This window comes from Procambarus clarkii, chromosome 45 (assembly GCF_040958095.1).
Source record: "Procambarus clarkii isolate CNS0578487 chromosome 45, FALCON_Pclarkii_2.0, whole genome shotgun sequence".
In the NCBI taxonomy this organism is placed as follows: Eukaryota; Metazoa; Arthropoda; class Malacostraca; order Decapoda; family Cambaridae; genus Procambarus; species Procambarus clarkii.
In genome coordinates, this window is record NC_091194.1 from 19,202,304 (window position 1) to 19,224,366 (window position 22,063).

General features: G+C 43.4%; 1 protein-coding gene across 2 annotated transcripts in view; it reads right to left on the bottom strand.

Moving 5' to 3' along the window:
* Positions 1–1,239: 1,239 nt before the first annotated feature.
* Positions 1,240–22,063, bottom strand: part of Hel89B (histone acetyltransferase 1) — a 282,946-nt gene continuing 262,122 nt past the window's right edge. For both annotated transcript variants that reach the window (XM_045760944.2, XM_045760943.2), the window contains 3 exons: positions 20,271–20,407; positions 17,881–17,962; positions 1,240–5,268 (listed from right to left, as the gene is read on the bottom strand). In XM_045760944.2, the coding sequence (XP_045616900.2) occupies positions 5,056–5,268; positions 17,881–17,962; positions 20,271–20,407 (432 nt within the window). In that variant the 3' untranslated portion in view covers positions 1,240–5,055. The remainder of the gene's footprint in view (positions 5,269–17,880; positions 17,963–20,270; positions 20,408–22,063) is intronic.

Sequence of the window (22,063 nt, forward strand, 5' to 3'; positions counted from 1 at the left end):
CTGGGGGTGGAGGCCTGGTCGAGGACCGGACCGTGAGGACACTAAAGCCCCGAAATCATCTCAAGATAACCTCAAGATGGTCAAGGTAAACTCCATTTTATCCACATAGACCAATTATATCCATAATTGCATCATACATGTAAAAACCCCAGACAATAATTTTTGAAATATTCATATGATGATAATTGCATTACCCTGTGACTCAACTGACAATAACCGCTGTCTAAGGGTTAAAATGATTCAGCCAATGTTTTGAAGACTATCTTTGAGGAAATGAAAGGAAAATGACATTGATGAGGAAATGAAAGGGAAGAGTGAAGTTAAGTGCCAGGTTCGAATTGCACATAATTACTGTTAACAATACCGTCACCATACCCCAGTTTCCGTCTTCCATGGGTGGGGGATGTAAAGAAAAAAAAGGAAAACAAAAATAATAATAATGACAAATATTATAAACAATGTATCACATAGCATACAAAATATAAAACTCATCAAGGTAGAATCAGAGACAATAAACCTTTGAACTTTGAACTTTTAAATACATCACACACACAGCATGTAATGACTGTCGTGTATAGATCCAGGTCAATGCTGACGGAAGGTCAAAATTTGACTGTAAAACAAACAATGAAACCTTTAAACTCTGGAATAATTTGTTCAAAGTCCAGATAATCATAGAATAATTGATTCATAGAAAATCTTGCTATATTTAGTAATTTCTGTGATATATGTATATCACCATATTTGTAGGAGAGCTTTTTGTGCATTTTTAAACAAATACTGTATAATAATGCAAACATTAACATGTTTAATAAACTTGCTGAAGATGGTCTATATTCAGGCCATTGGTACTACAATGGAGGCCACTTAGAAACTTATATTTAACTCCTTCAATTTTGAGCCCCCTTAGTCTTTTCTCTCAATCTTTGCCATCAAAATTGTTTTCTTTATCTTTTATTGTGTCAGAAACTAGAGGACTAGATTCTGAAGGTCTACAATGCAAATGTAGAATGCAAAGAGGTAAACTGTCCACAATGGGTAAAAGTATACTTTACACAATTCTGGTCCATATTAAGATTCACAATAAGATCGTGCAGAGGTTTTTCCATCTGAAAGTTTACTGTACTAAAGTATTGATGCTACGTTCATCAATGCTGAAGTGGATGTAAACTGCAATATGATAGTTTGTATAGTAACTGGCTACAAAAAGCCAATGCATAATACAATGAAAAACTAATCAGGAATTTAACAAAATCTTTAATACTTATAAGTAATAAATGTCACTGAAATGGAAAAAACCACTAGTTAAAACAGTCATAAGTTTACGTCCATTTTGAACGCAATCACTCGAGAAAGCTAGCTAACAAACCTGGAGAGCAAACAATGATGTTTACATTAACTGCATAAACAATACCTGTACCATGCTTCTTTATGCCTGCAATATATGTGCAAATACCAATATACACATATAGCCATATACTGTATATATAATACTTAGAATAAGAAAGACTGACATCATAATGTTACAGAATTTAAGAGTCATCATGATGCATTCTTGGTATCATATATATTATTCTCTTTTCATAAATGGCTTACAAGTTAACATTTGATAATTACAGCAGATAAATATTAAAATTACATTCATTGGAAAATGAGAAAAACAAAAGTATACCAAAGCTAGGAATAACAGAAAAAATATTACCTGTACCATGAAATTTAAATCAAACTTTGTGAGTTACTTGCTTGAATATGAGCAACAGTTTAAGTACTAAATGGGGACGACTAGCTTTACACTGTTAAGCAAGTGGGAAAAAGTGATATAAATAATGTGGTCCATATTACAGTCCTCCCGCACACAACCACACCATCACTAACACCAAGCTTCTTGCATCAACAATTCGTTCATCAAAGCTTGGACATTACATTTTGTAAGATCTAATAACAAGAATGTTATTTTAGGCGGCTCATCATATATACCTGGACAAGGTCAAGTGCAGGAAATGACTCTTCTTGGTACTGTAGCGGTATTAGGAACAACACTTACATCTTTCAATGTATGGGAGGAATGGGGAGTGACCTCAAACCAACCTCACAACCCACTTTCCCAGTTTCTTTTTTCTTCTAAATTACTGGTTACAACCCTAATATCTGGGTAGGAACCCAAGTTCTCTTACAGTGGACCCTTATATAATGCATATTTATGCAGCAAATTTTTAACATGGCATATAATTTAGCACACTGACTCACAGCATGCTCATGTGTTCACTCAAGCCCAGCCACTAGGAGCTAGGTTCCCTCCTTAGTCCTTTGGTTCAGTGACTCAAGTGTGTCAAAATTGTCTGTGTCTCTCTTCTCATTTTCTTTTATAAACAAAATCTCTCCAACCCACAAGCACACACACACACACACACACACTCTCCACCTCCCAACTGTTATTCATAGGAAGAGAAAGCAAACTGAGCTGGTGCCCTAAAGTGTAGAGCAATGCTTAGAAAATTTAGAATGGCATGGCACATTAATCTCCTTAACTGTGGCAGAATGCAGTCCCATACAAATGACATGAGACAGGCAGACAATGTTTATCTGTGGTATATGTTTTGTATGTCACTTATCGTTAGTTCCCCTCCTCTTTTTTTTTTTTAAGAAAAAGAACTCTACCACATATACCAGTTTATGAAGAAAGACAGTGGAGGTGGAACACAAGAAACTTAAAACATGTCCACTGCTTGTCACTGCTCACCAGCTGAGGAGTAGGCAAGTCAAAATATTTAAAACAATGATAGTGATGTGAGGTTACATCCACAAACTTGGATGACTGCCAGGCCCTTCATAATGACCTACACAAAATAAATGGAGCAACACACAGCAGATAGAATTTATTGTAGACAAATGCCACAATGAAATGTGAAATAGAGGAAAATAGGCCACAAATATCCTACAAGCAATGTGAAAAGATATTAAAGAACTTTGATAAAGAGGTCTAGAGATGGTTCTGGATAGTAAACTGACACCAGAGGAACACTCAAAGGCACTGTGAGGAGCTTATGCTACACTTACAAACTTCAAAATTGCATTTAGTCCTCTAACTGTGGCTATCATCAAAAATATCACCTTATCTTAAACAAAATAGTTGCATATACTGTAATTATTACATCTGCATACACAAAATGAGGAAAAAATAAAAATCCCACAAATTTACATCTTTCCTGGTTTGGGAAACATTGGAAGAAGAGCGAGAGGGTGTTATTGGGTCCATGGACTCTTGGAGATACAATTTTGCCGACTCATCATACAAGGGAGAAAGCTGTGATGTGCAAGTTAGATAGTATATATGTTCACTCTTTTCTTACTCGTGTTTACACAAATACGGAATAACTATATTTATTCATAATTGACAAACATAGGGATTGAGTACTGTACCCCCTACACTGCACGTGAATGTATTCCTGGTACATCTCAAAGGTATTGTCTTACAATCCACTTCACTGCTGCTAGTCTGCCTGGGAATGTTGTTCAGAAATAGAGCTAAACACCACTGTGAAATATTCAATTGTGATTTGATGATAATCACATGGCAGCTGGTACACAATAACCTTATTGCATACCAAGCAATTCAAAAATAATAGCAGAATTCCGTCAGGGGTGTAGTTTGACGCCATTACATCCCTATAGATGTACTGTACAGTACCGGTATTATAACCATATTTACATTTAAGTGAGAAGATGGTAGATGCTAAAATAATCAGCAGTTTCAGAGAGTCATAGACAGGACACCATGAGCACAGCTCTCATCCTGTAACTGCACTTAGGTAATTACACCTACACTCACCCTTGCCAACACACTCAAAAAAACATACAATATACACACTATTTTAAATCAGAGTATGCCTATAATGCAGTGTACAAGTGTGTCGCATGTAGTAACGTGGTTACCTTGCGCTGCTCCCAGAGCCCCAGCGGTCCCACAGTCTGCCCTTGACCAGGCCTCCCAGCTCACAGTCTGGTCAATGATGCTGCTGCTAGTTATTCAGTGCAAACACCACATTAATTTATAATATGCCATTTCTCAGGAATGTAACTGATGCATTATATAAAAGTCCACCGTATCTTCTAACAATGGGCTACATTTATAATCACGTTAGAAATTAAATTTCTTAAAATACTTTTAAACTAATTTGTGAAAATATCAGAATCTTAAAACTAAAAATAATTAAGGTTATAAATAATCATGTAAATTATTCCCTAGTAATTACTCAAATAAGAAATGAGCAAATATTTGTTCATTTGAAATATGTAAAACAAGAAAAAAATTCTTAGACATTAACTTCTCACAATAGACCAAAATATGAACCGTTAAATACATTTACATTTGTTCAACTATTCTCCCACATTAATTACAGTAATATCTTGGCAATATATAATACAATAACTGTAAATGCATAAGCCATAAGCCCTTTGGGGATAAATTTCCAGAACGCAACATAAAGTGACACACTCGCACAAAACCTCGGTACTCATCCGGCGGTGAAGTGTGCTAGCGGCAACACTTACACGGCCCACATTTACACATCACAGAGGAATAAGTGCTTGCATATGTAACTATGTACCTGAAGTTTTTGGAAATATTCAGAAATGGACAAAAAGTTCAATATTGCCTTCTTTAAACGTGGCATATATATAAAGTTTGTCATTTATGTTCAATATTTCGTCAATGATGGTTAACCTTTGTTATATAAAAAAAACATTACAGTATTCACTATTATAAACGATGAAAATATACTTTTTAATACGAACACTTCCTCATCTTGTATAAAATTTCTGGAAAAGTTAAATATAGGCTTGTTAAAATTCAAAAGCTTGCCAGATGAGTTGATGTCACTTTACGAGACCTTTTATGATGAGAATTTGTACATATCAAATATGGTGCTTCAAATCATTATTTACAACTAAATTAGTGTGTAATAAGGCTGGGAGCTTTGTATTATTCTTGCCAATAAAATACTCATTGGTTTAATTATTATGCATAATGTATAACTTACAAATGAGATTTCCAAATTATTTTTTAAGAGACACAATAAAGGAGTCAAGATCGTACTCATTCTCATATTGATCTTGATCCCAGAGTTCAGGCAAATTCTCCAGGGCAGCTTTGGCTCCTGTCGTGCCCACACCAAGAGCCTGAGACGATGTGCTGCTTCGACCACTGGCGTTCACAGAGTCTTGACTACCATCAACTTTACCATAGTCCAAGGTGAAGAGATCCAGAAGCTGTAAAGAACACATTCAGAAATTGATCTACAAATATTGTGGGGCTGCTGTCTCTGAATATAAACTGATACCAGGGCCAATACCATCTCACTAGGCAGCTATGATATCTCGTGGCCTACCTGAAGCAGTAGTAGAATCCTGCCAATCCTCACAAGTGGCAGGGAGATGCATGTTTAACAAGACTACCATATACTAAAGAAAAACCCATTCTGAAGACCAAAATAGGGTGGGAGTTGGGGTGGGGGTGGGGATGAAACTCGGAGAAATGTTTGGTACTAGTGAATACCAAACAAAAACTAATAATGATGATAAACAACAAATACTAGCACACCTGTCTCACCATCAGATAGCAGTGCAAGTAACTGGGGCTCAGTGCATCCCAGTCAACTTGTACACTCTCCTGCTACATCTACTATCCACTACTTATCATAATACTTCTTCTAGGTAAATGACAGGCTTTCCTGTTTATTTTACAATCCATTGCTGGGCCTCACACATTATCCACACTAAGTTAGTATGTTTGACAGTAAAACTGTACAGTGTATGTCATAATTTGATCTGAATTCAGGGTTATGATATGGATAGAATACCATATGTATACCAGCATAACCCTGGTATGCTGTTAGCAAAGGTCATCTTCCAGAGTTATCACTTCTGAGGCTGTTTAAGTTCCTGCTTAAGCACGACTACTATATTTTTAAATCTATCCTTATCTTAAGTGGTGCCTAGGAATTTTGTTACTGTGCTGCACCTGTAGATAGGAGTGATAGCAGCTTTAATATGATGCTTGAGGTTCTGCTCAATCAGGTGTGTGGTCCTGCACGTCAACTGGGTCGCAGCTTACAGAGGAAGGTCACATCATAGGCAGCTTAACCATTGTACTCTGCCCACCATGATATCACAGGAAAAATGGGGGGGTTGCACTGCCCAACATATGATGTTTGTTAGTACATCTTAAGATATAAGTACACAGGGTTTGCATCCTGTTCCTCAGGACTCCAGTAAACAGATGTCATTCTGAGAAAAATGTGTCTGCATCCCTCCTGGCTGTAAGAGCCTCAGTACTGCCAGATCAACCAAGGCTGGCACATGCAGATGGAGCTCACAGCACAGCGCTACAAGTTGGGAACTCAGCACCACTATAATCATGAATAAAATAAGTAACTGCAATTATTTTGCAATAACAGCATCAAATGATGATCCTGACTAATAATAATTATGTACTGTGGGGCCTCGACTTATGATTTTAATCCTTTCCCAGAAACGGATCGTAAGTCGAAACGAATTTTCCCATAAGAAATAATGGGAATTGAATTAATCCGTTCCACACCCCCAAAAATATTAACATAAAAATACATTTTATACTGAATAACACTACAGTACAGTATGTATATCTTATCTTGAATGAGGACTCTTGTTGGCGTATGGAAGACGGTGAGGAGGAGGAGAGGTGTTTGTCTTTGGAAGGGGAGTCCCTATAACATCAGGCAGTGATGACTTTTCTAGGGTACTCTCTCTCCTACATTTTACCTGCATACCACTAGGACCTGCTTGTGGCTCACTGTTTTTCTCACTAAAAACCTGTCTAGGAACACTTGTTTTTCCCCTACGTTGTAACATTTGTCTGAAGTGAGACATCACATTGTCATTAAAAAGGTTAACACAATGGTCTGCTACAGCTTGTTTTGGGTGACACTTTTCAGCAAAACTTTGCAATTCTTCCCATACTGCACACATTTTCTTAATAAATGAGGAAGAGACATCCTCTACCCTACATCAACAACCCGCACACCATCTTCATGTTTACAAATGATCTCTTGTTTTTCCTCTATGGTCATCCTCACATGTGTTTTCATATGTTGAACCTTACCACCGACTTTCTTGGGACCCATGGAATGATATAATAATTACTTCTATGTTCAAAAAACAAAAAATCACCAAAATAATGGAATTTCCTACAAGCGTGATCGTCACTACGCGGGTGGCTCTGGTAAACTGAGGCAGGTCGCCCCGTGCCACCAGGAACCATGCACTCGGTTGACCCGAACACGTATCAACAAATATCGTTAGTCGACGACACAAACGCAAGTCGAGGCGCATTTTCCGACCAAATTTACATCGTAACTCGAAAATATCGTAAGTAGGGGCAATTGTAAGCCGAGGATTCACTGTATCAATATCAATCAATGTATCAAGGAGTCGGATATCAATGAACACAATGATCAAGATGTTCACAGCACACAGCTGAAGGTTGCAAATCTATTCATTATGCAATATGATCTCGTGTTCCTTTAGAAAATTTTGTGGGAAACGATTCACATTCATGATTTAGTGACAGGAATATGATAATAATAGTGATGTGCATAGTATATTTCTGGGTACTGTATTTTGTTATCAGGTAAAGTCACCTGCCTGAATCAGCTGGTCATAGCCGGCTGCAAACCAACAAAACGACCACCATGATCAAATGAACAAAACTCCTGGGGCTGAAGAAGAGCTTGAAGCTCCCAACTTGACCCCAGAGACCAAAGCAAACAAAAACAAAGCTTCCCAAAAGCAATTACAAACCGTAGGGGCCACTACAAACCGAGGAGAAGAAAGAAAGGAAAGAACCTGGTCCAAAGACCAAGACGGCTCAGGCGGTGCATGGGCAGGCCTAATATGAAAAAATGGACGAGAAAGCTTGCAGAACAGAGCAGAAGCGACATTCACCCCGAACGCAAGCTGCAGTGACTCCACCAACATTGAACAATAAGAAGTGACAGTAATTGAAATGAGACAAAGATCCAGGAAAAGCCAAGAGAGAAGGGACAAAACAACCTTGTCTGACACTAACAAAACCTGACAGAGAAAAATGACAAAGCCTGCTAAATAACTTTGTGCCGTCACTGAGAAAAAGACCGCAGGTGGGATGCCATCAAAGAAGCCACCTGATCACCATACCAATGGCAATACACATGCATCAGAAAGACCAGACACATATCACAGAGGAGAAAATCAAACCAGCAGGGTACCTCACTGGCCTTACCTGTTGAAAGAGACAGAATCATGAAAAAATGCCCGGGTTCGGACAACAAGCAAGCAGCCCCTAAAACCAAGGCTGGGTAAACCTCAATGAGACCAGGAAAATCACCCTTCCTCAATAGGATTTGTGCCGAGCCAGAACCCGAAGCTCGAAGGCTGGATGTCAAAACACACAAAAAACCAGCACTGAATGTAATGAAACGCCATTTTCTGGATGAGTTCCGGAGGCTCCCCGGAGCTATCCAGGCTAATAGGGATAGCCCTAACTTTTTGCATCAGTCGATGTGGGTGGAGTTCTAGGCCTACCGGGGACACTCCCTCAAGGGAAAATGAGCAAACAAGCATGAGGTCACACGAGCCACGCCGCATGTCTGCGCAGCTCCCCCCTCCGCGGGAAGGGGATGGGGAAGCCCCAGACCCCCCGCGTCGGCGATCCACACCTTCAGTTTTGAGACTGAATATCAAAATACGCGAAAACCGCCAACCGGAGGGAGGGAGGGAGGATTGCTGGGGAGCATCAAGGACTCACCCAGCAAATGGCGTTTCATTACATTCAACGTTGGTTTTCTGAGGGGAGCTCCTACTGCTCCCCAGAGCTACTTCACCAAAGACTAAGGAAAGAAGGGGGACTTACCCGGGAGGCATTCGGTGCTCCACACCTCAACTCGAAGTCGAGACAGGTTGCAGCCACCGACCCAAAGCAACACAGGCCCGACTAGGCCCAGGAACGTTCACGAGGTAGCATGCAGCCAGGACCCCGTTCGACTGCCAAAAACCCCACGCCTGAATGTCAACCCAGGACATGTTCCCAAAAACATTTGGGAACCCAGGACATGTTCCCAAAAACATTTGGGAACCCAGGACATGTTCCCAAAAACATTTGGGAACCCAGGACATGTTCCCAAAAACATTTGGGAACCCAGGACATGTTCCCAAAAACATTTGGGAACCCAGGACATGTTCCCAAAAACATTTGGGAACCCAGGACATGTTCCCAAAAACATTTGGGAACCCAGGACATGTTCCCAAAAACATTTGGGAACCCAGGACATGTTCCCCAAAAAATTGGGAACCCAGGACATGTTCCCAAAAACATCTGGGAACCCAGGACATGTTCAAACAAAAACTTCATCAAGAGCAGCAAACTTACGAACGTCATGGGCACGGGAATAGACCGCAGGCTATGAACAGGGAAGGGTCACAACCGGACACAAAATATGACGCACCCCTAGTCTGTCCAACCAAGCATCAACAACCCATGGACCCCTCCGGAAAGCAGCAGTCTCACTCTTCGCCAGAAAAGGAGACGGCTGCAGACGAACAAACCTATCTCCACGACCGAAAGAGCAGAAACCCCTGCGCCGGAGTAGAGCATGAAGTTCCCCAATCCGACCCCCAGAGGCCAATGCCAACAGGAAAAAGAGCCTTCGAAAAAGAATCCTGAACCGAAGGGACCACAACAAATTGAGGAGAAGAGAGATAGGAGAGCACTCTGTCCAAAGACCAAGATGACTCAGGCAGCATATGATAAGGCCAGAGGTGAAACTATGCACAAGACCGCCTGCGAAACGGCGCAGAAGTAACATATATATACTGAAAGCAAGCTGAAGCGGCTCCACCAGCGCCGCACGATACTAGGCAACAGTATTCCGCATAAGATGACGATCTTGGAACAACCATGAGAGAAAGGACAACACTACCCTAACTGAGAGCAAAGTACAACAATGAAGAGTCAAAAAGAAATGGAAGGACCGCCAGGAAACTTCATACTGCTGCCAAAATGAAGCCCACAGGTGGGACACCAATGAAGCCACCTGATCACTATACAAATGGTGATAAACTCGAGTCAAAAATACCAAACGCAAAGACTCGAGGAGAAGAGCGATCCAGTCTTGTAATGGACCGTGCCGATCTTCTGAAAAAGGCGAAGCCGTGGAGAAACCTCCAGGTTCGGACACCGGGCAAGTAGCGCCTGAAACCACGGCTGGGCCAGCCACCACACGGCCAAGAGGACAACTTGCCCCTGGTAAGTCTCCAAGCGAGCCAGGACCTGGAGCAACAGCTGAACTGGACGAAAGAGGTACAGGAACCCCAACCTCGACTAGTCCTGCCAAAAGGCGCTGATCCCGACAGCCTCGCAGTTGGGGACGGGCACCACATATACCAAAATATGCCTCGACCACGCCGACGCGAAGAGGTCCATCTCCAGGCGCCTGAACGTCTGGCAAAGCCAACTGAATGAGTTGGTATCGACCGTCCATTCCGTGGACGGGGGAAATGAATTAAGAGAGGCCGTCCGCCATTGGACATTCCCTGGACGTGAACTGCCAGGAGAGCCAAACCCCCGAGAACTCAACAGATGAATCACCTGAAGCGACCAACCCCAAAGAGTCGAGGACCACATCGAACCCCCTCGGTTCAGGCAATGAACCACTGTGGAGCAGTCCGAATGGAGCCGGATCGTCGATCCATGGGCGACCCGAACACTCCAAAGCGCAAACCACACAGCTGCAAACTTCCGCACTGTGCCATGGGCCCAATGAAAGTACGGATCACCCCCCCCCCCCCTGGCCGGCCTGGTCAGCACTGGTCACAAAGCCCCAGCAAAGAGACGACACATTCGTGAATGCATTGAGTGAGGGCTTGGGTAATCGCCAGAACACTAAACTCCAAAAGACCCGGAGAGGAAGCCGGCGACGCAGCAGCCGACGTAAGGCCCCCCCGGGGTTCGAACCCAGTGATCGCGAGAGAGGTGGAAAGGACATCCCCGAAGGAACCTGAACAGCCGACGAAGTTAAACCTGACCCGGTGGGTAGACCATCATCGCAAAGTTCAGGCTCCCGCACAGACCCTCGAGCATCCGCTGAGCATCCGCTGAGTGACTAAGGAGCCCCCAGAAACTAGCGCATGCGGGACAGCAGCCGAAGGAGACTCCAGAGGAAGAAACAAGGAAGCGGTCCGAGAGTACCACACAAGGCCCAGCCAGGTCTGAACCTGAGAGGGAACCAGATGGGACTTCCGCCAGTTTACCAGGAACCTGAAACCGGCTAGCCGGGAAAGCACCACACCCATGGCCAGCAGACACACGGACCGACTGGGAGCCCAAACCAGCCAGTCATCAAGGTAAGCCAATACCCGAACACCTAACAGACGCAGACGGGCCACAACGACCCGGGTAAGACGTGTGAACACGCGAGATGCCAGGTTCAACCTGAACAGGAGACAACGAAAGTGGTAATTCTGACGCCCCACAAAAAAAACGAGCCAGTCCCTGAACCTCGGATGAATCGGGATGTGCAAATACGCGTCCTTGAGGTCCAGAGACACCATCCAACCACCCGGACCTGGGACAGAGTAGTCATCTCAGATGAGTCACCTGAAGCAACCAACCCCAAAGAGCCAAGGACCACATCGAACCCCCTCGGTTCAGGCAATGAACCACTGGGAGTTTTGCTTTTAAATACATGGATGACGATATACTAAAGAAATTGTTCACAACTTTTGTTAGGCCAAAGCTAGAATATGCAGCGGTTGTGTGGTGCCCATATCTTAAGAAGCACATCAACAAACTGGAAAAGGTGCAAAGACATGCTACTAAGTGGCTCCCGGAACTGAAGGGCAACAGCTACGAGGAGAGGTTAGAGGCATTAAATATGCCAAAACTAGAAGACAGAAGAAAAAGAGGTGATATGATCACTACATACAAAATAGTAACAGGAATTGATAAAATCGATAGGGAAGATTTCCTGAGACCTGGAACTTTAAGAACAAGAGGTCATAGATTTAAACTAGCTAAACACAGATGCCGAAGATATATAAGAAAATTCACTTTCGCAATCAAAGTTGTAGACGGTTGGAACAAGTTAGGTGAGAAGGTGGTGGAGGCCAAGACCGTCAGTAGTTTCAAAGCGTTATATGACAAAGAGTGCTGGGAAGACGGGACACCACGAGTGTAGCTCTCATCCTGTAACTACACTTAGGTAGTTAGGGAGAGAGCCGGTCGGCCGAGCGGACAGCACGCTGGACTTGTGATCCTGTGGTCCTGGGTTCGATCCCAGGCGCCGGCGAAAAACAATGGGCAGAGTTTCTTTCACCCTATGCCCCTGTTACCTAGCAGTAAAATAGGTACCTGGGAGTTAGTCAGCTGTCACGGGCTGCTTCCTGGGGGTGGAGGCCTGGTCGAGGACCGGGCCGCGAGGACACTAAAAAAGCCCCGAAATCATCTCAATATAACCTCAAGAAGGTAATTACACTTAGGTAATTACTGGGGTTCAGTGGTTCAGAGGCACCAAGTAGGGGCAAGAGACCCAGGGGTTCAGACGGGACAAGTCCAGAATGAACCGCAGGTCTGCACAGCCCTGTTTCAGGACTGGAAACAGGCGGAAAACCCACCCGAGAGGTGTCGTCATTTCGAAGACGCCCAAGCGCACCCACTCCAAGACGACCTGACAGAGTGTAGGAGAAGAGGCCTGCCCTGCCAGCCCCGAACCCCCCACCACCCAAGGGAGGAGGGGCCATCCAACGCCACCGCAGGCAGTTGGGAAACGACTCAAAAAGCCCACAAATCGTGAGACCAGGCATGAGCAAACAGCACGAGCCTTCTCCCCCCCAAATCTCCCTGTCAATGGGGTGAACAGTGGGGACGCCTCTTACAAGAACCCGATTTGCGCAGAACAGTCATCACACTGACCAGACAAAGATGGGTCTGAAGGCGGTGCCTTCAGACCCATCTTTCGCGAGTCGCTTGAAAATGGAAGTGACTCGCTAAAGTGATGTACTGTCTCGTTTTCTGTTTTAAGGCATCTGATAGGTTTGGAGAGGACACTTTAATTTGACCGTTTTTCTTGACATTGGGAAACCTAAGGAGGGCGGCCTGTATTAACTGTATTAATGATTGTGGGGAATAATCTCCAGTTCCTAAGCCCTGTTAGCTAACAGTTCTCTGGTGCAAAGATTTCCAATTTCTTTATACTTGGTCTTACCTACATTTAAAGCAGCAAGTGTAATGAACCCTTTACTTGCATGTACTGTATACAGTATGGTGTTATGTATGGCACATCTCCAACCTCCCTCCTCAATTGTCACTCAACTATATCACCTTATTTCTGGGGGGAGCCCTGTCGGCTTCCCGGAGCTATCCAGGCTGAATGGATATGCATAACTTTCTGGCATCAGTCAATGTGCACAGAGTTCTTACCTACTGGGGACCACAAGCCAGAACCTGGCCCTCTCAAGAGAGGTACGAGGAGCAATGGGCCATTGAAACCGTGTCGTTAAGAGAAATCTATGTCTGCCATCGACCGGATCTGGCACCCAGAAAGGCAGAAAGGTAGACGCCCTAAAACAAACCCCTATTCTGGTGAAACTATTGCTACCAAAAGCCAAACGAATGGACAGAACTCCCCAAACAAAAATTAGCAAATGAGCATGATGTCGGCATGTCGCTGCGCCACTGTCTGCGCAACCCTTCACCCCCCCCCCCCTCCTTCCCGGGAGGGGGAAGGGGGATTGTCTTGAGATTATCTTGAGATGATTTCGGGGCTTTAGTGTCCCCGCGGCCTGGTCCTCGACCAGGCCTCCACCCCCAGGAAGCAGCCCGTGACAGCTGACTAACTCCCAGGTACCTATTTTACCACTAGGTAACAGGGGCATAGGGTGAAAGAAACTCTGCCCATTGTTTCTCGCCGGTGCCTGGGATCGAACCTAGGACCACAAGATCAAAAGTCCAGCGTGCTGTCCGCTCGGCCGACCGGCTCTCACCGGTCCCCAGACCTCCACGCCGGCAATCCATCTTTCAGTTCTCAGGCTGATGTGCTGCTTGTGTGGTCTTGTGCCTCTGGCTCCAGCAATTTGTCTCTGATTCTATGCTTTGTGGCGTGGACTGTCTCTACTGGTGGTGTGCGAGCCAAGAGTAATATTCTTCGGTACTTGGGCTGCATGCACCTAGGGGCTAATCTTCCCTAGGTGCCCCGTAAGTACTTTCCTTGGGGCTTGGGGCCACCTTCTACAAGTCACCTCGGGATCTACCCCCGCTGTGTCTTTTACCGCTTGGTACTTGCCCACCCTTGGAGTCAAAACTGGGGGCTTTGTTGCCTGTGTTTGCCTCTGGGTTGGGAGTAGTTTTTGTCACTGGTAGGGGCATAGGGTACTGTACAGTTAGTTCTCACCTCTTAAAGCGGCCAGCTGGTTGGTGGTACCCATTGCTAGGCCCCCGGGAGTGGACATGTCCCAGGGGTTCAGCTATCAGCAGATTGTTTGGTAGTCTTGGGCGCAAGATCGCAGTACACTGCTTGAGCTTCCCTTAGCGTGTTAATAAGGCTAAGGGCCCTGGGAAACCCGCGGGGTCTCCGTGGTTCAATGGATGTGACCCTTGACAATCACTCAACCGATGATTGTCTCTGAGGGACAATCACCGGTTGTTCCTCCGCCATGCTGCCTGTTGGGTTGGTGATTCTTTTGACCCTGAGTCATGCAACGTTTGTTGCCTGTACGTGCTCCAGTTCACCCAAGCTACTGATCAGAATATGAGGGTGCAGGCGGCAGCTGCGTTGCATGCAAGGTTTAGGTTGCTGCAACACGCTAAGTTAGTTGCTTCCCCAGATGCCTCGAGACTGCCCTGTTTTGGTTTTGGGGACCCGGGCTTTGGGATAGGAGTCGCTTCGGCTCTAGTTCCGTCCTCCCCCTCCTTGTCCTTCCCCTTCTGTTGTGCATCAGATTCTTCCCTCCCCCCCCCCCCTTGCTTCTGACTCCGAAGCAACTGAGGGTTTTGGAGTCAGGGCAGGGTTTAGTTGGTGTTGAGACTCGAGCAGTCTCGGGGGAGTCCCCTTCCAGGATGGTGGCGGAGGCATTCGAGCCTGGTCCTTCTCTCAGAGCTTCTGGGTTTGACCAGTGGGCCCTTCATTCCTGTTTTTTCGGCTGCTCTTGCCTTTTCTTTAGAGGTGTGGGGGTGGGGGGGGGGGAAGGACGGCTCAGCCCCAGATCCTCTGGGTGAGGTTCCTGTGGCAAGGGAGGGGTTAACTTAGAGGCCCTGCGTCCCATTGGACCCCGCTTGGGTTTTTGTACCCTCGGAGCGGGGCTTGGTGTTACAGGGTGTGGGGTTTTCTTTTGCTCCCTCCGTGTACGAATTGGATTTGGCATCTATCCCTCCCCGGGTTCAGTTCCATGGCCCCGACTGTTCTTCGGTTCTGTCTTTCCGGAGAGTGGGTGCAGGAAGTCACAGTAACAGTGGGTACGAGAAGCCATTGCGGCTTACCTCCTGTGCGACCCGGATTTTGCTTTTGTGATGTATCGGCTCCCCGGAGCTAACTACCCAAAGACAAGGAAAAACAGGGACTTACCTGGGCGGCGGTCAGTCCTCACTCCTCAACACGAAGCCAAGACAAATGGCTGCAACCACCAACCCAATGCAATGCAGACCCTACGAGGACCAAGGACATTGACAAAATAGCGAGCGGCCAGGACCCTGTTCAACCTCCAAAAACCTTGTGCCCGAATGTCAACCAAGACTATGTTGCCTGCTCATTAACCACCGTGCTGTGCGGAGTTTATTGAGAAATTCCCCCGGTGCGCATGAAGTAAAATGTTCCCCAAAAATTCTTTTTTCTTCGTAAAATGATAAATTCCCTTCCCTGAACATGTCTATGTAAAAATAAGTACCAAATTCCACTTACTTTGGCTGTGGGGACGTGGACAAGATGCACTGTGACATCATCAGGGCCTGGTCGCCCGTGCGTGACTCGCCCAGACACGGTCACGCGGGCCATTCAAGCACCGGGTGTTGCCACAAATATATTTTCAATTATTTGTTTTATGTATTTCCAATGCGGTATTATTTGTTTTTTTTATCGTATATGATGCATATTTGTGTCCTTTACAATATGTATACAGTAAAACGTTCATAATATTCCATGGAACTGTGATACATGTGTCAGTAATGTGTCCACAATAAATGTTTATTGTCGCAATATTACCTGTTAAAAAATCACTAAAATTACAATATGTACAGTTTCACACACTATTTACACAGTAACACACTGTATTACACACTCAGTACTTCGGAAGTGAGTAATAATCAACGAAGTAGCCCATGGTACACAGCGCGACTTTGCTCTCAGTGCACCAGGTACAGATAAATTTTTGCTTCCTGTTTCTTCATTCTGTGTGCTTGCAAATAACGCACTCACGTACACCCTTGGCTTTAGAACTTGTAGGTTGTATGTAGCCAAGCTTGTAAAGCATAAGGTAGTATTGAAAAGATTATAGGAAAAGATCAATTTGTAAGGTAGTCTTGAAAAGATCACTTTGTATGGTCCCACACAGGAAGAGATTCAGCTTCCCTCAAGAGTGTCCGTCAGTCAGGAAGAGATTCAGCTAGCCTCAAGAGTGTCCGTCAGTTGGGAAGAGATTCAGGTATTCTTGAAAATATCTATGGAAAACACCACCATGGAAGCCGCTAACACTGTTCATCTATGCTATTTGTATCGGATGCATCATCACTGAATGCAGAAAACAATTCATCTAAGTATCATCTAAATAAATAGCATAGGATTGCAAGGATGACCAGAAAACGATTCATCTAAGTATCATCTAAATAAATAGCATAGGATTGCAAGGGTGATGCTCAGAGCTACAACTGGATACGCTTGCTATATCGTCCTCACAGGTGCTGTATCACTTGCATCCGACCTTTGTGTTAGGTCCTTATTGCGCCTGGCTTCCCCAATATTATGATATGACCCTTATGTTCTTCAAACAATAAGGTTTGAATTTCACCAACAGAGCGTTATCTTTCAACACCGCATCGGACAAGTGTTTGGGAGCCAGAGGCGCGTGCACCACCCATGGTTGCTCATTCAGTACTAACCCAGCCAGCCCAGCCCTAGGGCATTCTGGGATTTTTTTCCAAGATGGCTGCCTCTTACTGGAGGTCCTAAGAGTCTATTTCGTACACAACCAACCTCGTACACATTTAGAATTGGTTACGACATGTTACTACGTGCAAAGTTACAAAGTTACAAAGCAAATTACGACGTGCAAAGACATGCTACTAATTGGCTCCCAGAACTGAAGGGCAAGAGCTACGAGGAGAGGTTAGAGGCATTAAATATGCCAAAACTAGAAGACAGAAGAAAAAGAGGTGATATGATCACTACATACAAAATAGTAACAGGAATTGATAAAATCGATAGGGAAGATTTCCTGAGACCTGGAACTTCAAGAACAAGAGGTCATAGATATAAACTAGCTAAACACAGATGCCGAAGAAATATAAGAAAATTCACTTTCGCAAACAGAGTGGTAGACTGTTGGAACAAGTTAGGGGAGGTGGTGGTGGAGGCCAAGACCGTCAGTAGTTTTAAAGTGTTATATGACAAAGAGTGCTGGGAAGACGGGACACCACGAGCGTAGCTCTCATCCTGTAACTACACTTAGGTAATTACGAAAAATCAAAACGAGTTTTCTCGGGTGGCGCAGTTTCCCGCCGACTGAGAAAACTCGGTTGGCGCAGTTAAGTGGTTAAACAAGGTCGCTTGATCACCGTCTCATTAGTGGCCTTTTAATAGTTTATGTAGTCCTGCTTCAACTTACCTGATCTGTTCCCATGCTAAGTAGACTGGAATTCTCTTGGCTAATAACTGTGTTTGCAGTCATCACCTTAAACTTTTGTAGCCTGTAAAGAATACAAACAAAAATTATTTTCCACTTAAAAGCAGGTGCATAATTAAGAAGAAAGGTCATGGGATAAATGATTGTATGCAGCAGATATCAGGTGGCACAAGCGATCTTTTATGCACAAATTCAATAAAAACTAAACAAGATTCAGTCAAGATGTAACCTAAACTTACATGAATACCACAGGAATGGACAATTTTATAATTCTAGGGAAATGTCTAAATATTTTTAAATTTTTAACAATGGCAATTCTCCAATTGGCCTATGATGATTGGGCGGATCACCCAAATCACAATGAGATGATTTCATGGGCATTTCGTTATACATCTCTTGCTAATATGGCTATGGCAATTATCCTTCATGTTGAAACATTTCCCGAGGTCCTTTCTGGTTCCTCCCTGGGTCTTAGTAAACAGATGCACACTATAAACTTGCACATCACCTTTCTGCCAGTGACCATGCAACATTGCAAGAAATTTGAAGGACGTGTTAGATCTTAGTGACGAAAGGGAATACATTCCAAGAAGTTAACTTGAAAAATAATCTATTAACAGATGCAATAAGCTGCTTTATCATCAAGGAAAGTGAGACCGAGAGGTGAGCTGGTCTGGGCAGCGACTGATATAATGGCACACTTATGACGCAAGTTGCTAATTGCAGCATATTTTAAGACAACAATATCTGATTCTGCTGAAATGTGATGATAGTTATTTGATTACAGTGGTGGGGCTAATCATGGTAGTGGAGAGCACATGTTGGTGTTAATGGTGCAGGCACTAGCTGTATGTCAATGGTAGTTGGGGGAGGGGTACGGAAAGAGCTCTCTTCATGTTGTCAAGTGAAGCAAATTTCCTCCCACAAAACCAATGATATTGTAATTGGTGCTAATCATAACACTAATGATGATCATATGCTAGTGGTGTCAGTGTTGGTGGTCATTGTACAAGCTACAATGATTATGGAGAGAAATGTGTATGTTGTCTAGTAGAGCATATTTGGTGTTGCATATTACTAAATATGATTAAAAACCTTACAGTTAGCTTATAAATAATGGATTCCTGAATATTATCCATCAGAAAATGAAACGCTTCAATAGCCTCAAGGAAAATCAGAGTTAGGGAGTGTAGGGGGTGTGTGTGGTGAGTTGATATGAAGCCATGCTACTGACACTACTTGTAATTCTTGGAATTGGAAATAGGAGCAAATTTAGTGTTACTAGATCTAATTGTGTAATACTTCATCATCTTGTTGTATGGGTGTATTCATTTACAATAGTGATGAATGTGATGATGTTTTGTAGCATCAGCTGTGTCAGTTGTTGAGAAGAGACTTTTGTCATTAAGATGAGAAAATTTGCAGTCTCATACAACTAAATCTGATGAAAATATTGTCTGATTATTGTGGTGTTAGCAATGATGTGGGAGGTGGGAGTGCAGGTACAAGAAATTTGTTTCTGCCTGGTTGATGTCACTATGCTGAGTGTGTAAAAAATGTACATGGGGAAAAATAGACTGACAACACAAATCCCAAAATTTAGTGGTGACATTGTTATTCAGTTGTTGATGAAATATGCTGAACCAATACTGCATCTGCCTGCCAGACTCTGCAAGTACCATGCATTAGGAACCACCTGCCTGGCAAACAAGATACCTTCCCCATGTTGAAAATTGACACGTGGAGTGCATTGCATGCAAGACAACAGAGCAGTCGGGTTCAACTATGCATACAGACAATAAGGCATTAGGAGTGTTCAGGATTATCCAGTCAGCGGGAGGGCTGGGTTGATTTCTAGTCCTGAGCATTACGGGAGGTTCATTTTTAGCTGAGATTCATATAGCAGGAGGCATTTGTTTTTGCACTGTGGATATGGCATTGGACTGTGAACATTTTGTGGGCGTGTTAGCTGATTTGTCTGCTACTATACTTGGCTATTGTTCTTGATGTCTGAGTTAGTACTGTTATAATCCTGTGTTTTGAGAAGTGTGTGTTTTTTCTGAACTTAGTGGGAGTAGTAGTGGTGAACCTTCACTACATTTAAAACTGGCCTCTGCTCCATACAGTTTGGCAGTGTATCTGGCACTGCCATTCTAGCCCATGTATTTCCAATAGAAGATAGGCTTGTGGTGAGATTTCCAGTCCTGTATTTAGTAGAACATATTTTTCTTTTGAAGCATATACATAGATTGACTGAACAGATCATTTAATAACACCAATAAAAACATAACACTCATAGTAACATACGTGATTCATTGTGACTTAGCACTACATAATTCAGAACAGTGAGACTTTGCTTATTGTATACCAACCCCATAATTTTCTCTTCCAGGGTTCCTCTTGTGATCAGTCTGTACACGTTGACCACACGCTTCTGACCAATGCGGTGAGCCCGGTCCATAGCTTGCAGGTCTCTCATTGGATTCCAGTCATGCTCCACAAAGATTACCTGTGGACAGGGAGGAACATTCTTGAAGAAGAATGAGAAGTGTGTGACAAATAACAAAGAAGTGTGTGAAGAACTCAACAAGAGGCTCTAGGAAGTCTACAACCTGGAACCAAACTGGTGTCCAAGGAGAGGTGACAACAGATGACCGGAAACATAAGCAGACAGAATTAAATTAAAAAGTAAAAAAAAAAAAAAAAAAAAAATCACCTAGAGGAAACTGTAGCAAAAGGAGTAGGACCAGGCCAGATATTACCTTGGTTACTGAAGGAAGCTGCACGATTCTCTTGTCACCCATAAACTATAATGTTCAATATTACACTAAGAGATGGGAAAGCTACTTGGATATCTGGAAAAAGGCGAATGTAGTGACAATGTTAAAGAAAGGGGACAGACATGAAGCACTAAACAATAAACCAATGTTATCATTCATTCCATGCAAAATGATGAAAAAGGTAATCAGGAAAAGAATTCTAGAACATTTGGGAAGAATAAATTTTATAACAGGGTTTATAACAGGGTTTATAACAAATTTTATAACAGGGTTGTTTTAACAACACAGCTTGAAAGGAAAAATACTTTAACTAGACTGAATAATATGATGGAGGGTGAGAAGAAGATTGAGTGGACTCCATATTCCTAGACTGCCAAAAAGCTTTTGATACAGTTCCTCATAAAAGATTTCATAAGTAGGGATAACAGGAAAGGCACTGGATTGGGTCAGGGATTACCTCATGGATGGGAAACACAGAGTCATAATCAGAGAGGATACGTCAGGCTCGAGAGCAGTGGAATGTGGTGTTCCACAGGACTCAATGTTACAACTTTTGGTCTTTCTAATTAATGTAAATGACCTTGCAGAGTAAGTGAGCTTGTACATGTTGATGTTTGGAGATGCATAGTTAACACTTTCGCGCTCTCCGCAAAGGTCACTCAGCCAACCGAATGTGCGCGCTGCGTTTTTATCGCTTAAGCGTAAAAACAAAAATGTGTATACTCTTTTTACTCTTCTGACCTTAGTTCTCATGCTACGTATTTCATTTTGGTACCAACGTGTTCGCAATAAAATTCTCTAGAAGAACATCAGTAAAAAAAGTCACGAAACGTATAGGGATACCAGCACCAAATAAATAACTACGAAGATGACTCGCCGTGAGCGCCCATCAGCAACAAAATGTTTTTACTCTTGGGATTGTAATCACCTCCACACTTATTCTACAGCGTTAATTTTGGTATCAATGGACTCGCAATGAAATTCCCAACACGGTGATATGAATATAAGCGTAGAATAATGATGCGGCCCGCCCGCAAGAGTGTGGGAAGTGGTGAAATTGTTACCCGGTATCGGTGACGGGACGACGCACGGCGCTTTGAAAGTTTATACTTATTTCACTCTCATGACATTAATTTTCTATGTACGTCATTCATTTTTGTGTCAATGTGTTCGCAATAGAATGTTCTATGTGCCCATAGGTAAAAAATATCAACAAAGCGTAAGTTAGAATAGCGCCAAATATAAAACAACGCTGGAACATATCAGTGAGCGTCAAACACACACGAAATGTTTTTACTTTTGTTATGTTTGTCAAGTTTATACATGTTGCACACAGTTATTTTTGGTTGTATATTGATCGGAATAAAATTCCCTAAACAGACATA